Source organism: Eretmochelys imbricata, chromosome 15 (genome assembly GCF_965152235.1).
Source record: "Eretmochelys imbricata isolate rEreImb1 chromosome 15, rEreImb1.hap1, whole genome shotgun sequence".
Taxonomy (NCBI): Eukaryota; Metazoa; Chordata; order Testudines; family Cheloniidae; genus Eretmochelys; species Eretmochelys imbricata.
Genome location: NC_135586.1, coordinates 27,689,002 through 27,703,576, shown reverse-complemented (window position 1 = coordinate 27,703,576; position 14,575 = coordinate 27,689,002). Strand labels below are relative to the sequence as shown.

General features: G+C 46.5%; 1 protein-coding gene across 1 annotated transcript in view; it reads right to left on the bottom strand.

Annotated features, from left to right (window-relative positions):
• The window catches only part of CUX2 (cut like homeobox 2), a 90,429-nt gene extending 77,818 nt beyond the window's left edge, over positions 1-12,611 (bottom strand). Inside the window, exons 1-2 of the mRNA XM_077835052.1 lie at positions 12,504-12,611; positions 8,397-8,444 (exon numbers count right to left, since the gene is read on the bottom strand). Coding sequence (XP_077691178.1) covers positions 8,397-8,432 — 36 coding nt within the window. The 5' untranslated portion in view covers positions 8,433-8,444; positions 12,504-12,611. The remainder of the gene's footprint in view (positions 1-8,396; positions 8,445-12,503) is intronic.
• Between the last annotated feature and the right edge of the window lie 1,964 nt (positions 12,612-14,575).

Here is a 14,575-nt window from a genome sequence, read left to right as displayed (position 1 = left end):
TTTGAAACTGTTCTAGCCCTTTCTCAACGGGATGGTGATGGGCTTTTACAGCACCCAGTGACCATTGGTTGGGGCTTCTCCTGCTCTCGGTGGCAAAGAAAACTAGAGGGCAACAGCAACCCACAGCCATCAGCGGGTGTCTCGGCGGGCACTGTTAGAAAGTCAGGAGAGAAGAGTGCTAAGACTTTGATACCCAGGCCCCACTGGCCATGTCTGACCCGCAGTTCACTGCGGAAGAGAATTTTTCTGGTGACTTGCATGGCCCTGTTTTGCTATTTGCTGGGAAAGCTGCTACTGCCTCGTTGAACAAGTCGTTCAGAGAGGAAATGGGGAGGGATCATAGCTGGTGCCACTGGGAGCCATTCAGAAATCAGCCCAGTAGCATGCTGGGAGAGCCAATTTTTCATCCAGTGCTTTGGGAGAACTTATCGGGCCAGATCCTCAACTGGTGTAACTCCACATAGCACCACGGACCTCGCTGGGATGACCCTCATGCTCAAAGATAAGCAGGAGCTTAAGGGCTTTGTCGGGTTGGAACCAGAAAGCTCAGCACCTTGCAGGAGTGTGTCCCTACACGGCACGGCAGCCAGAGTTAAGGGGGAATTATAGAGAAGCTCACCAGAGCCAGCTGTGAGACTCTGGGCTTATTGCAACAGCCGGAGAATCTGGGCTGTCCACCCTGGGCCTAAATCTACAAAATATTGGAAGGGAGGGGTGTAACATCACTCCTGTGAGTAATCCTATTGACTTTAATGAGGTTACTCCTGTGAGTAAAGTTACTCCTGTGGGCTTACGTTTCTGCAGAATCGGACCCACAGCTTGTAAACTCTCTAGGGCAAGTGTTCAGTGTCTACAGAATGCCCAGCAAAGTCAAGGCACTATATAAATATTGTAAGAAAAAATTAATATGAAAAATCATAACCTGCAAGCATTATTCAACAGCTTTAATGCTGTAAGCCTCGCTGGAGCACTGTCGCAGCCAGGAATGCCAACTGGCAAGTAATACATTTACTGAGAACGTTCACGCTTTGTCCTGACACTCATAAATTATGACGACACATTTTCAAAGGTCAGGAAATGCAGACTGCAGCACACAATAAAATGCACACGGGCCCCAATCTTGCAGTTAGAGCCATACAGGCACATCCCTGCAGAGCAGGGGCTTAACTGATTTCCGAGCTGGAGCTATAAAGTCTAGAGAATGATTATTTGGAGGCAATTTGGGACTATACCTTTTATCTACCTAAGACTCTTCTCTGGCCCCCAGCACCGAGCTATCTGAGCACCTCACAATCTTTACTGTATTTATCCTCGACAGCATCACGTGATGTATTCTGCTGCTGGGGAACCGAGACGCAGAGGGGCTAAGTGACTTGGACAAGGTCATGCAGGAAGGCTGTGGCAGAATTGGGAATTAAACCTGATTTTCCCAAATCCCAGGGTGGTACCCTAACCACTAAAGGACTGTTATTGTAGTAAATTAAAGGCGGTTTTTATAGCAGAGTAAGGGGAGGAAATATTTCAAGATTATTTTGCCCTTTTCACCAACGTAAACTTTTTTTGTTTTGTTTTTAACTGACCGTTTGGTTTTGATTTAATTTTATTTTTTTAGTGCAGTTACTGACAGTTGGCAACTGGAAACCACCTTGTATTGATGCCTCATCTGCAATGGAAGGCTTCAGAGTGAAATGAACGAGGCTGTGAGGAGCAGATTGATTTTAGATGGTCAGTGAGACAGGGTCACAGCCAAAGCTTTATTCCTTTCCAACTTTCTAAAAGCCTGTAAGGGCGGGGGTGAGGATGGAGGAAGCAGGCTCTGACTGGTGGAACAGAAGGGCGTATGGATGGTGTTGCAGCTAAAGATGCTTTTGAGAGCTTGCTTATGTGGGCTTTTTGCACAATACAAGGGTTGGGGAGAAATCACTCATTGGAACAAATTTTCTATCTTTCCATGACCTGCCCCCTGTTTATTCCCAGCCCTCTTTGTGGGCCCCCCCGCATATCTCTTTACGCTGCAGGACAATGCTGTATGTTGGGTGTAAGTTACATTCACCATGGAAGCCACCATGTTTCCTCCGCCAGGAATGGCAAACCTGCCACTGATACCAGGACCAGAGCCATCGAGGGCCCAGCTTCCTCTTACACTGGAAGGAACTGGGAGCAACTCCAGCAAAACCAAGGCTGATGGGAGAGGAGAACTGTTTCCCCCAGCCCAGGGGGGGAAACGGTTGGAGATAGGCCCATGCCACAGAATTTGGACCCGGATTTCAAACCCTGAAAAGCCTGGGGATGATCCACACGGGGGATGTCTAGGCCCTGAGCCAGGTGAGGCTGTCATGGTAGGAATTGGTGGCTACCCTACAGGCCTCATCTTAGTCCAAGCTTCCAGTCCTAATGCCTTCAGCAGCACCAGGCTCCGATGGACGGGACGTGGTAAGCCCTGCCCGTGTGTGTAGAAGTCAAGCTGTATAAGCAGAACTCCCAGCAAAGAGGGACCTTGACTGTTGACTGTATGGGAGGCAGAAGGCTGGATATGTAATCCGGGGGTTGGCCCTCTCCCCCTAGACATGCTGCCATCCAGCCTCGCCTGCGTCACTCCCAAAGGAGAGTGTGGCCCGGCCAGTCACTGCTTCACAAGTCCACCAGTGATGCCCTTTCCTGCTCTTGGGGCACCAGCGCCCAGGGGAAAGCCTCAGCCCCCCATCTCAAAACCACACTCAATCACCTCCCCATGGAGAAAACAGTTGTGGCTCCCAAACCATCATCGCTTGGTGGCCAGGAACGGGGCCTCATCCCTGCCATGGATGGATAAGCAGAGGGAAATTACAGCCCTCAAATGCAGGTGGCCCCCAAGAAACCAACTCCTGCTAACTCTGTGTGCTGGATGGAATCCACAGGGAGCCTCTTCCTGTTAGATTCATGAACTAGAATAATTCCACCAGGGCAGGTGAGAATAGGCACTGCCACAGGGGATCCAACCAGCTCAGGATTTTGTCTCTGGCAGCAGCCAGAACCAGCTCCTCCAGGAGGAATTGTCCCTCATGGACAATTATTGGAAGAAGTGTCCGATAGAGAACCTTTGTCTCTAATCCCCACAGGTTGGCTTGTACCCTTATGGGGGAGAGTTTAAATCCCTTCCACACTGCACAGGATGAAAAAAAAAAAAGGTGTTAGACATTCTCATTACCCAGGGAAATGCCTGTTGTTTTTCGGATGCCACTATGCTCTTGGTCTCAGTGCTATCCTGTGGCAGAGAGTTCCACAGGCCAATTCTGTAGTATGTAAAATAGTATTTTCTTTTGCCAGTTTTAAATATGGTTCCTAGAATGGCCCCTTATCCTATTATACAAGAGTGCCAGACAGACCTTCTCACGATCATTTATGAGTCTGTCTCTCTCTATCACAGCCCTTGGCTCTAACTCCTCTCTGAACTAGACTGTCTATCTTTTGTTTGTCTCTCCGTATACAGAAGCCTTTCCAGGCCTGGGTCCTCTCCCACCTCTGCCGCATCTTTTCTGAGATAAGGTGAGAGAGAAGGAGCTTCTGGATCTTCTAACTTCAAAAAGTAAGCACACCACCAGAAAAAGCTTTGGGCTGTAAAAGGTCCTTTATATACCAGCAAATTACTGTCCAGTAAGTGACTTGAATCTCACTAGCACTATTTTAGAAAAACTGCTATGCTTTAAAGACAACATTACGAGTCAGGAGATAAAAAGACAAAGCCAAGGAAATTCTGAGCTAAGGTCTTACATGTAAAATTTTCACGGGCCTTTCATTATATCCATTGGTTATACTGACAACTGTGAATCAGACTCAAAGCCGTTCGGAGAGCCATTACAACAACTCTGAAGAGGAAAGCTGGCATGCAGGGGTAATGCACAACTTGTCAATCTGGGCTCATTCTGGGGTGCGTGCACATTATTTGGGGTTGTGGATAAGCCTTTCAGAACAGAATGTGGGCTGCCAAAGAAATAGGAGACATCTCGGGATTGATCCCAACTGGTGCTGAGTATCTTCAGCTCCCACTCAAGCCACTGGGAGTTGTGGGTGCTCAGCAACTCTCAGGATCAGGCCTCTGGCTTGTGCATTCATATCAGACAGCACCAAAAAGCAAATGGAGCCACTGGACAAGGGCAAGAGAGTGCACAGAACGCCACAGGAAGTGTTACCAGTTGGGATTGGGTCCAGTGGATATTATTAAACTAGTTTCTAACACACATTTAATTTCCCCCATCTGGTTCCACCCAGGAGGCAGAGGAGAGCACCCTCGGCGCCAGAGCACTGTGGAGGCAGATAATGCCTTTGTAAGACATGATGGCTCAGTGTGCTGGGCATGGGATCCTGCTATGAAAAGGTAAAGCTGGCACTCCCCCCAGCACTGCCTGGCCAGTGTGCTGGTAAGTGGGCCGTGGTCATGCCCACTTAGACACACCTGCATCATCTCCCCTTCCAGTGCACCTGCGTAGAGCAACTGTAACTTGCCCCTTAGAATTCAATTCATACCCCCTTCACCCGGACTCATCTTGCAGTTCTTACTCAGGCAAACCTCCCACTGACTAGTACATGTGCAGACATGGGCATTAGATCCATAGAGCACAAATACAGGCTCTGTCTCTCCCTTTTGTGTGGTTTGTCATTCCATACAGGATTTATGTCTCTGACATTGGTTAATTACTTGCCACGTTTCCATCAATTTAATTCAAAGTCTGCGCCCTTCCCTCCCTTAATGAAATTAAACAGCATGTGCATACATTCCCCAGTTACTGCTGTGGCCGGCACTCAGAAACAGCACCCAAATATGCACATAAAACATGTTGGCATTAAACAGGCCCATCTGATACCCCAGGGCACATTCCACACTTTACACTTGATTCTTTGCAGGAATGAAGTTTTTTTCCAGCTGTTCTCATTTCCGCATTAGTCGGCTCTGCTGGGCACAGATTCATGGCACTGGGAGTTTACCACAAAAAGCTCACCGAGACTCAAAAGTGGCTCTGTTGCAAAAGTCCTTCCCTTACCAACCTTTTGCACTTTTCTCCTGTGGTCAGATTTTGCACATGAGAAAAAGTACAGGTTTTACCTTGCTGCAGAACACTTAGACCCTCCTCTGCTATCCTTCCTCATCATGGTCAAGGGGAGTTTTACCCGAGTAAGGCGTGCTGGAGACACTGCTTCTTTTCACCTCCCCATCAGGAAGCAAGAGGTCAGTCATTCCCAGCATCAGTTCACTGGCTTGGTGGCGTCCACGTGACAAATACTTTCTGTTCCAAGGATATGAGAGCTGAATTCAGCCCCCAGTCACTCCACTGACTTCAATGGGATTGTCTGGGATTCACAGAGGAGAATCCGGTCTTGGGTATTTGACATTCCAGCCATAGCTGCTCCAGTACCACAGCCTTTTAGAAGTGTCCATTTCACATCAACCAAAGGGGACTCACTTCAGCAAAACCTATTTATGTTGTCCGCAAAATGCAACAGCCACTTTACAGATACAGAGCAAGACAGGAGGACTGGCTCTGGTGAGCTATCTCCGCAAACATACAAACAGGGGACTCAGAAAAAGGATGACATGTTTTCTTTAGCCTTCACCCTTTTGATCCTTAGCCCTTAACTTTACTTTCTGTGTTAAACCTAATGTATTATACAGCTTTAATTATTGCTAAATTGCCTTTTTGTTTGAAATAAAATATCCACTCAATCAGATGCACCGAGCGGATGAAGCAGCCCTTTCCACGGGACAGGGACGCTCCAGTGTACAGACGGATTGGAAAGTTTCACCTCTGCTTTAGAATAACAAAACTTTTAATTTAGATGTTTTCATCTATCTATTGGAGAAAAAAATAAGTTTAAAATAATGACTGTAATAAATGAAGGTAATTAATTGTAGTTTGTTCCTTTACTGTCTAGTCAGCTTAATTTTACCTTTTCATCTAATAATGAGAAAATAATTTTTGTGCTCTGAGGGTTAATGATATGTAACTGCAAGAGCTGCTAATTGCATGTTGCAAACTATTCATCAAAATCCCCATCTGCGCTACTTGATTATGTTTGCTAAATTATTGCTTTGAATTATCTTTCATAAAGCAACTTTTGTAATTAGCAGGGCTTTCGGTTTGCTCTTTTTTCTCTGTGCAAGGAGATTCAAAAACTTTGTCCATTTCAAGCTGTTGCCATTAAGCTACTGTCATGGACAGCTTTTTGTTATTCCGTAGCAGGGAAATAAACCAGCCTTTATCTAACCAGGATGGGAAACAAAGCTGTTTTTATTCTCAGTGGGTACGGTTTAGTCCCTTCTCCACCCCACAACTCCCCCTTCCCACTAAGAAGCTGCATATAAAGGATACAGGCGCCTAAAGGTATACAAGCTGCTTATGGAGACTGCAAAACCACAGGTTGTTACTTCAAAATGATCTTTTTCTTTCCATTTAAAAGAAAAAACAGGAGTGGGAGCGTCTATTTTCATCATGGGGGCTCATTGGCTACTCCTCATGACATATGATGTAGCTCTGTATTCTCCCTTGTAAATATTCATGTTTAGTGAAATCTAAACCATAGTAAAAACACACCCAGCACCAGCCATTCTGGCTATGAGTGGTTTAGTGGAGTGGGGCATCACTGGAATGGCCCAGAGGCGGGACTCAGTCATCTCCTGCCTACTGAAGGGGGGGTTCTGAACATGCAGAAGCAGCCGGGATCTGTGGAGATGGGATCAGGGCCACTGGATCCATGATTACATAGATCCAGCGGTCAGACCCTGGAGCATGGGAGGGGAGGATTTCTTGCAAAAAGAACTGCTGTGTAAAGCCCGAGTTCTCTCGATTTCAGGATTTCACCCCAGCTAATAAGCAAACGGGGCAGATTGCCTGCTGTTATAAATCAGCACAGTCGTGTGGAAGTCCATGGAGCTATCCTGATTTACGCTGAAGAAGGATGCTGCTCTCCACCTAACACAGCTTTCGCCTTAAATGTGTATTCTTTATAGGGGCTGAGGATGGGCCAAAGGCTGTAGCCTTTACTCAGTCAAAACTCCCAGTGACCTCAGCAAGGGTTTTGACGCATGAAGGATTTTGCTCCTACGTTTGCAAAGATCAGAGTCAACCGAACTACGATGGGATGGAAAATTAGCAAGTGTCACCTGTACAGCCACTGACTCTGAACCTGGTTTGCACAGGGCGAGTGAGGGAAGAATACAGCCCCCCAAAGAGACGGAAATCAGCTCCTCCCTCAATTACTTGCCAAAAGCAGAGTTAAGGGTCTCGAGTTTTATCAGCTTTTGTTGGAGAAAGGCCCAATCTTGCATCCGCTGTATTCAGTGGAAAAACTATCGATTTCAGTGGGAGCAGGACTGGGCCCAACACCCCTAAAGCCGGACAAGCATCTTCCTATTCATCATTCAGATGCAACTCCTCAAAATCCCCTGCAAAAACCTTCCTGGAAGAAACCGAGTCAGTAAGGGGGATTCTAAAGAAAACGTGGAGACAGGTGGCCAGACTCTGATGTGAGTTACACTGCCGTAAATCCAGAGCCACTCCTGTTTAGGGGCAAGCTGGGTCTCCCAAAGCACATAGCTCATCTTCTCCTAGCGGATCTAATGAAAGCTAGTGGGAAAATCTCAGTATTTAAAAGACGGAAAATGTATTCCTATTGTTATCGCTCTCTTTTGTGTATTTATGCATAGTGCATTGGAATGAATCAATACCGGATTGCCCTATAAATAAATGAGCATATCAGTAAACTGAGGAATAAAATGAAGTGATGAGAAATATGGAAATCAGCCGCATTTGTGTAAATCCAGTTATTGTTTACTTTCATATTTTCTTATGCAGTTACGGTGTTCCAAAGAGACAGATTTAAAGTAATGTAATGCTCAGCAGATGACAGATTCGAATGTGTTGCTGGTGGCGAGCGCTGAGTGCCTACATCTCTCAAGGGGTTTCAATCTACGCACATTAGAAGAACACAGAAAGCAGCCCACAGAAGAGCAATCATTAAAAAAAAAAAAAACCGTTCTGAAGTGCGATATTTCTCCCACACTGCCCTCCCCTTTGGAAGGATTTAAATCTCTCCACATCAGACTAGTACCTGAGCTGGGGAAGTTCATTTGCACATGTAAAATACCCAAGACCTTTTGTGAGATGACTAGGTGGGGGGGACACAGTACAAACTAGGAGCAATCAGTACCAGCAGGGGGCCAATGAAGGGATGAATTTGGCCTTCGTGAGCTCAGAGGAAGCATGTGAGAGCTGGAAGTGAGGAGCATGCTGTGCAGTGATTGTGCAGTTTGGTCTTGGTGTCTGTCTGCTTTTTTTTTGATCCCCTGGGTCCATCTCAGTCTAATCTGGCTAGTCGCAAACACCCTCACGACAGAGTACCTCTTGCGAGTGACGGCTTCTTACCTCTGCTTGGAAGCTCTTTAAGACAGGAGCCACCATCTCTCTGATTTCCTGAAAGAGAGATCAGAGAGTTCACCAGAAGCAGATATCGTACGAGTTCTGCAGTGGTATTTGTACATATCTACAGATCCACACACACTGAACTATGGACACGAGTAACTACCTGTCTCTTCTCTGAAGCTTTAGAGCTGAGGCCCTGGCTGGACTTAATCTTCTCAACGGATACTCTTGACCTACCGTAATCTAAAATCTGACAAAAGGTGAAAAGGTTTTTAATCCATAGCACATCTACATTGGCTGAGTCTTTGCAAGAGGCCAGTGGAACAGAACGGATTTTTCTCCCCACCCCCACTTTCTCTTTACAGGGGGTAGTCAAACCCCTCCCTCCTGTCCTCTGCCTACCAGACACATTGGTCCTTTGCAGCATCCGTTTCCAATGAATGTGGTGCCCCCGAGCGGCTGTGAATGGGTCCCCCACCCTGCAAGAGGACATTCTCAGGGCCACGCTCAGCAGCGGCCACATTCGTGATCCCGGAGTAGAAGGCAATAGGAGCTGCCTACATGTCTCTGAGAGGAGTGTGTAAAGACACTGAACTTTGTCAGTACTCTTCAGGTGTTGATACTGCTCTACACCAGCTGCTCTTCTGCGTACGTGTGTTTACAAGGACACATCACTGTCTCAGGATCCCTGTTTCCGCCTAGGCATGGCCAAGCTATGGAAGGGGAGGGCAATGCCTGTAAGGGCTACTTCAGCCCTGAGGCTGTGATAATGGCCAGACAGCCATGCCACAGAGGGTCCTTCCTGCACACAGCTACCTAGCAGGGGATGTGGTTTGGCCCTTTCTATGTCGTGAGAAATACAATTCATGGGAGTACAGCAGATTGGAAGCACACAGCTCAGCTTAAACTGAAACATTGCTGCCAGATGAACGACAGCGTTTGGTGAGCAACCGTTCTAACAACCCGGTGAGCATGGGCACCTCGTGCAGCGGCCCACCCAACAGGAGCCGGCGAGTCTTGGGCCAGTTCTGACTGATCTGAATTTCAGAGAGGCTGAGCACTGAAGTCAGTGGGAGCAGCGCCTCTGAAAATCTGGTCACAGATCATCACAGCAGGTACCTTACCGAGGGTGGCAGATGGGGAGCCAAGGACTGAATGGGACATGGGGACTAAGGGACGTCTACAACCCGAGGTAACTTTGCTCTAACTAGCTCGGTACCGGAGCAGCGAAGACACAGGCTTCACGACAGGCTGGACGAGTCGCCTGGAACCCTGGGTCATTACTGATGTCTGTGCTGCCATAGCTTCATTGCAGGAGTACCAAGCTAGCTGGAGAAACACTAGCTCGCATATGTCGACATGAGCCGCCATCACTCCTTGGGACTGCAGGGCAGATACAACCGAGGCGGCCCCCTTTTGCCCCTCACGTTGGTTCATTCCCTTAAGGAGGAAGGCACTTTCGATGATGTGTAATGCCGCTACGTGGGGTTTTGCAGGTGAGGGGACACCCTTATCCAACACCTTCCATCAGCTCTACGCTAACTGTATCCATTTCCTTTCAACAGCGGACGCATCGGTGGCTATTTCTCAAGTGCAGCCGATGTGGGGAGATGGTCCAGGGGCTCAGCAGAAATGGGCATACGTCTGTCACCTCTGGGGGTCTGGGTTCAAATCCTGGCATGCGCCCCAAATGTTGATGTATTTGGTGACCTCCACTGAGGCCTCATTGTGAAGCACTGCAGGAAGGGCAGACCCTGCTGAGGGAGGCCCACACTGGATAATGGGGGGCATGGAGCCAAGACCAAGCAAGGGAAGAGCTGGGAAGTCTGTGGCTTAAAAAGCGGATTCAAAGAGCATGTGGGCATCTTACAGTCAGGATTGAATCCATGAAGGCAGACTCCCCTCTGAGGTGCCCATTTCTATCCAAGCTCAGAGAGGGCTTTGAAAGCTCACTCTAGGGGTCTCTTCCAATAGACAATCCACCGCTACAGAGCCCAGCCGGATCCCCAGCTCTCTCACCCATGTAAATCCAGAGTCACTCCATTGACCTTAAAGGAGTTACTCCCATTCACATGGATGTGAAAGCAGAATCTGTATTATTCCCCAGAGCGAGGGTATACACTTGTGGTAGGCTTTCTGCTCAGGGAGACAAGGTTAACTCTCTCCGGGCCAGCTATCAGCCAGAGCGTGCACACTCAGAATGGAGACACATCAACATTTCTAAGTGGTGGAAGTTTGCACAGTGCATTCTTGCACCAGCCATGGCTCGTGGGCAGAGCTGTTAGAGTCAGATCTAGCTTTCACTGAATTTGACAGAAAGCTTTCAATTGACTTCACTGGGATTTGGATCAGGCCCAAGGTTTCTCTCTTTCATTGGCACCCAATTCACCCATCGTTTTTAAACAAATTAACCCCCAAAGCATGCGACTCACATTATGGCCCACCAGGATCTTTCCTGAAAAGGAAAACTGACAGGATTTAACGGAGCAGAGAGCACCAGTCTCCCACTGGAATTAACAGGAAGGAAACTTTAAAGCTGCTGCTCCCGTCTACGCTGGCCACCCTTCACTTTTGCTGTGCTGACCCTTTGAATTGGAATCCGTACTGAAGCAATGGCTGCTGGAGCTGCCGACTTGCACACCAGATAGAACACGCAAGTTCTGTCCCCTTGTGCTCGTTAACAATCCCCTGGCACTTTTTCACCACATTAGAAGTATTAATCATGGTGATGGGCCAAAGTACATACAATCATTACATCCTGATCACCTTCATTTCCTTTTTCCTTTTCAGTTGAGTAAGTTACTCTTCAATTCCAGTCCTAACCTGCTCTGTACTGTTAGTGAGAGCTGTCATACAGTCACCACCCCAGGTGTGGCTGCATTTCAGAGGTTGGTGAAGTGTGTTCCCTGTGTCAAATTTCTATACATGGTTTAAGATCTTTAAATGCTATGTTGTAGTGAGAGAAAATGCTGGTTACTTTTTAAGTGCATGCAAAATCCATTGAATTAAAATCACAAATATATGAACAGTGGGAAGACCAAGGAGGGAGCAGGGTTTCTAGACAAGAAGATGCGATTCATGGGAGGAGATTTTAGGTTCGATGTCAGGAAAATTTACTATGGGGCAGTGGTGTCATCCCCATTAGCAGGGGGAAAGCCCATTCCTGGGGCAGTTAGACTGAGATTGTCAATGTGTCTGAGGGAATTAGTTAGGCATCCAAAGGCTATTGAAATTCACTGGCTTAACTGAAATTCACTGGCTGGAGTGCCTAACTCCCTTTGGCCCAGCCTTAAATCTTATTGGATAGAACACCAGGAGGAAACTGAGAATGGATCAGACAGGACCATAAAGGCCCTTGCCCCTCTCTCTAATTTCTATGAGCCCCTTTCTGCCAGCATTACTCCCACGAAGGAGATCACCACACCTCCTGCCGTGGTCCCCCCAGAAGCAATGGGGCTACTCATCGAGCGAGGTGATATGCTAGCCTCAGGCCCTCTGAATCTCATGAACAAAGGGGTAGATTTTCAAAGGGTCATGCCCCCCTCGCAGTGTCTTTCAGTGGGTGCTGTGTACCTACTTGCCTGGGGGCGGCCTTTGAAAATCTCCCCTTACGGTTTTGTTTTTACAGACAGGAAAGAAAATAGCATCTGAAATGGAGGGGGGTGGAGAAATCCTAACAGTCAAACTGACTAAAATAAAATGTATTTTAGAAAAAAATTAAAATGTGCCTACCCCATCTGGGCTGAGAGCTGGATGCCAGGATCTCAGCTCCGAACGCTTAACACTTGCTTTTTATAAACCCCAAGTTCTGTTAATGGAAATGCTTTTGGGCCAGATTCAGAGCGGTGCCGTGAAGCACTGAGCTCCCCTCAAGACAGAAACCGTTCAGCATCTCCCAGGATCAGCCCCTTTAAATACAATGGAGCCAGCAGAGACGGCAAGAATAAGCAATAAAGAAACCCCAAAGGTTAGAGACTATAATTTGTCTTTGTGGCTAATTAGCTTCCTTTCTTGTTAGTCACTTATGTGTACGGGTTTCAAAATCTAGTTTGGACAGAGGAAAATATGCCGCCCTACCGAGTTAATTCCATAACAGCAAATATACTGTACCTCGGGTACATTTTTCTTAAATTCCCGGCTGAGTTCAATTAAATGTTTATGAGAATGTTCACTCTCTTCCTGCCGAGCAGCCAGTTCTGAAGCAACAGAATTAAGCTCCTTCTGGAACAGAACAAAAAACAAAAACAAAAACAAAAACAAAAAAAAAGAAAAGAAAAAAAAGATGTTTTGATGCATTTTTTTTTTAAAGTGTACACATCATTTTCCCAAACATTTTATTTCCCTCCCTTACAAAACAAAGACGTGCAATATTGACAAGGAGGTTGCATGAATAATTGAAGAAACTATGTATCCAATGCAAGATAAACTAAACTAAAATAAAAGCGAGATAATCAAGAAACTCAACTCATCAATATTCTCCTCCCTCCACCCTTTCACTCCCAAAAGGAACAGTGACATAAGCTCCACAATAACTGCAAAAAAAACATCACCATGGTAGTGTCAAAATAGTAAAGTGCAGCATATTGTATTGCCAGATTTTATTCTAAGCCCTCTTCGTTGCCAGATTCCATATATCAGCAGAGAGGGAAGAAGTCCAACTATAACTTACTTACGCTTAAGTGTTCATAAATATGCCTGTTAAGATATATATGGCTTTTTAATTTCAGCCGAATTTGGAAAAATGAAGGTGCCGATATTAAGTAAACTGACCTTTTGGGTATCCCGCAGTAAATCATGCACAGTTCACTTCAAGTGCAGGGAAATATTTCATTAAAGAATTATGGATTCAGATCAAGCTGGTTTTGAAGAACACTAACCTGCGTGTGTGAAACCGCAATCAGATGCAGGATTTAAAATGGCATTTAAAAAAAAAAAAAATCACCCTCCAAGCCAACAGATATAGGCTGGGGGAGAAGGGAATAATACACTATGCATTGCCACATTTGTTAGGAATGTATTTTTCATCGTACCCTTCCTTCTCTTCTTAACTTTAGCGTTTGCAAATTTCACGAGGGGAACGCGTGGCCCCATTAGCAGTCATGGAATTAATTTACATAATTCAGGCCCTAGTCTGCTGGTGTGCTCTGCTGCCTGTTTGCACCAAAGGGGGGGTCCCCTGGCTGGCAAGTCAGGCTGTGGTATAGCATACATACCCTGGGACTCTGGGAGCACCAATCAAATCCTACTTTGTCAAGACCCAGCGCCGTAACTGACAGACGCGTTCACACTTATTACAAACCCGCAAGTACATGCTGGAAATATGTCTGGAGGAAAGTAATATATATAGGCGCTAAAGGAATCAGTGGGAGTAGCCGTCACATTTATACTCATTTATACCCGTATAGGTGGCATGCCCAGCTCAATGCTTCCAACTGGAAAGGCCGGACTCCCGATAATGAAATATGGTGATGATTATGTTGAAACAACACTGTGCACTTTCCACCCAGATCCCAAAGCACTTTACAGAACTAGCAATATCCCCATTTCACAATTAAGTGTCTTATCCAGGCAGACACCACCCAGGTTTTCCATTATTCTGTCCCAAGCTCTAACCACTACATCTCACTTCCTCTCTTCCGGTATTTCTCTCCCCACCCCCAAATAATGAAATACACAGTAATTGTCCGACTCCTATCAGGTTAGACCAGTAAAAATTTATACCAGTGCCATAAAACATGGCAAAACGTAGAGGCCTTTGTCTGATACAGGAATACAGTAAGAGCATATATTCCAGCCATCAAAACCTCATTAGAATTTATCTGTTAACGCAGATTCTAATTACCACCCTTCAGTCTAAGAGAAGAGACGCAAACTGTAAAAGTAAGAGGGGAAAGATTCTATTAATTGCTTTTGGATAAATCGGAGGCTGAAGCGCTGGTGTCAGAGGGTCAGAATGTACCCGCGTTAGTCTCAGATTGTTCCTCCATCTCCCAGAGCTGCCTTAAGAGGGAAATGTCCCAGTAGGATGAACTGTACATGCAGCCTGCTCTGCCCAGCAGGTGGGACTGAAGCTGCAGTTCACTGCTTGGAAAAGAAAATGCTACAGTAGGCCCTCATTAACCTACAGGTGTTACAATCACACCGAGTGGCCACGAGACCGAGGTGCAGCCAGCAGCCCACGC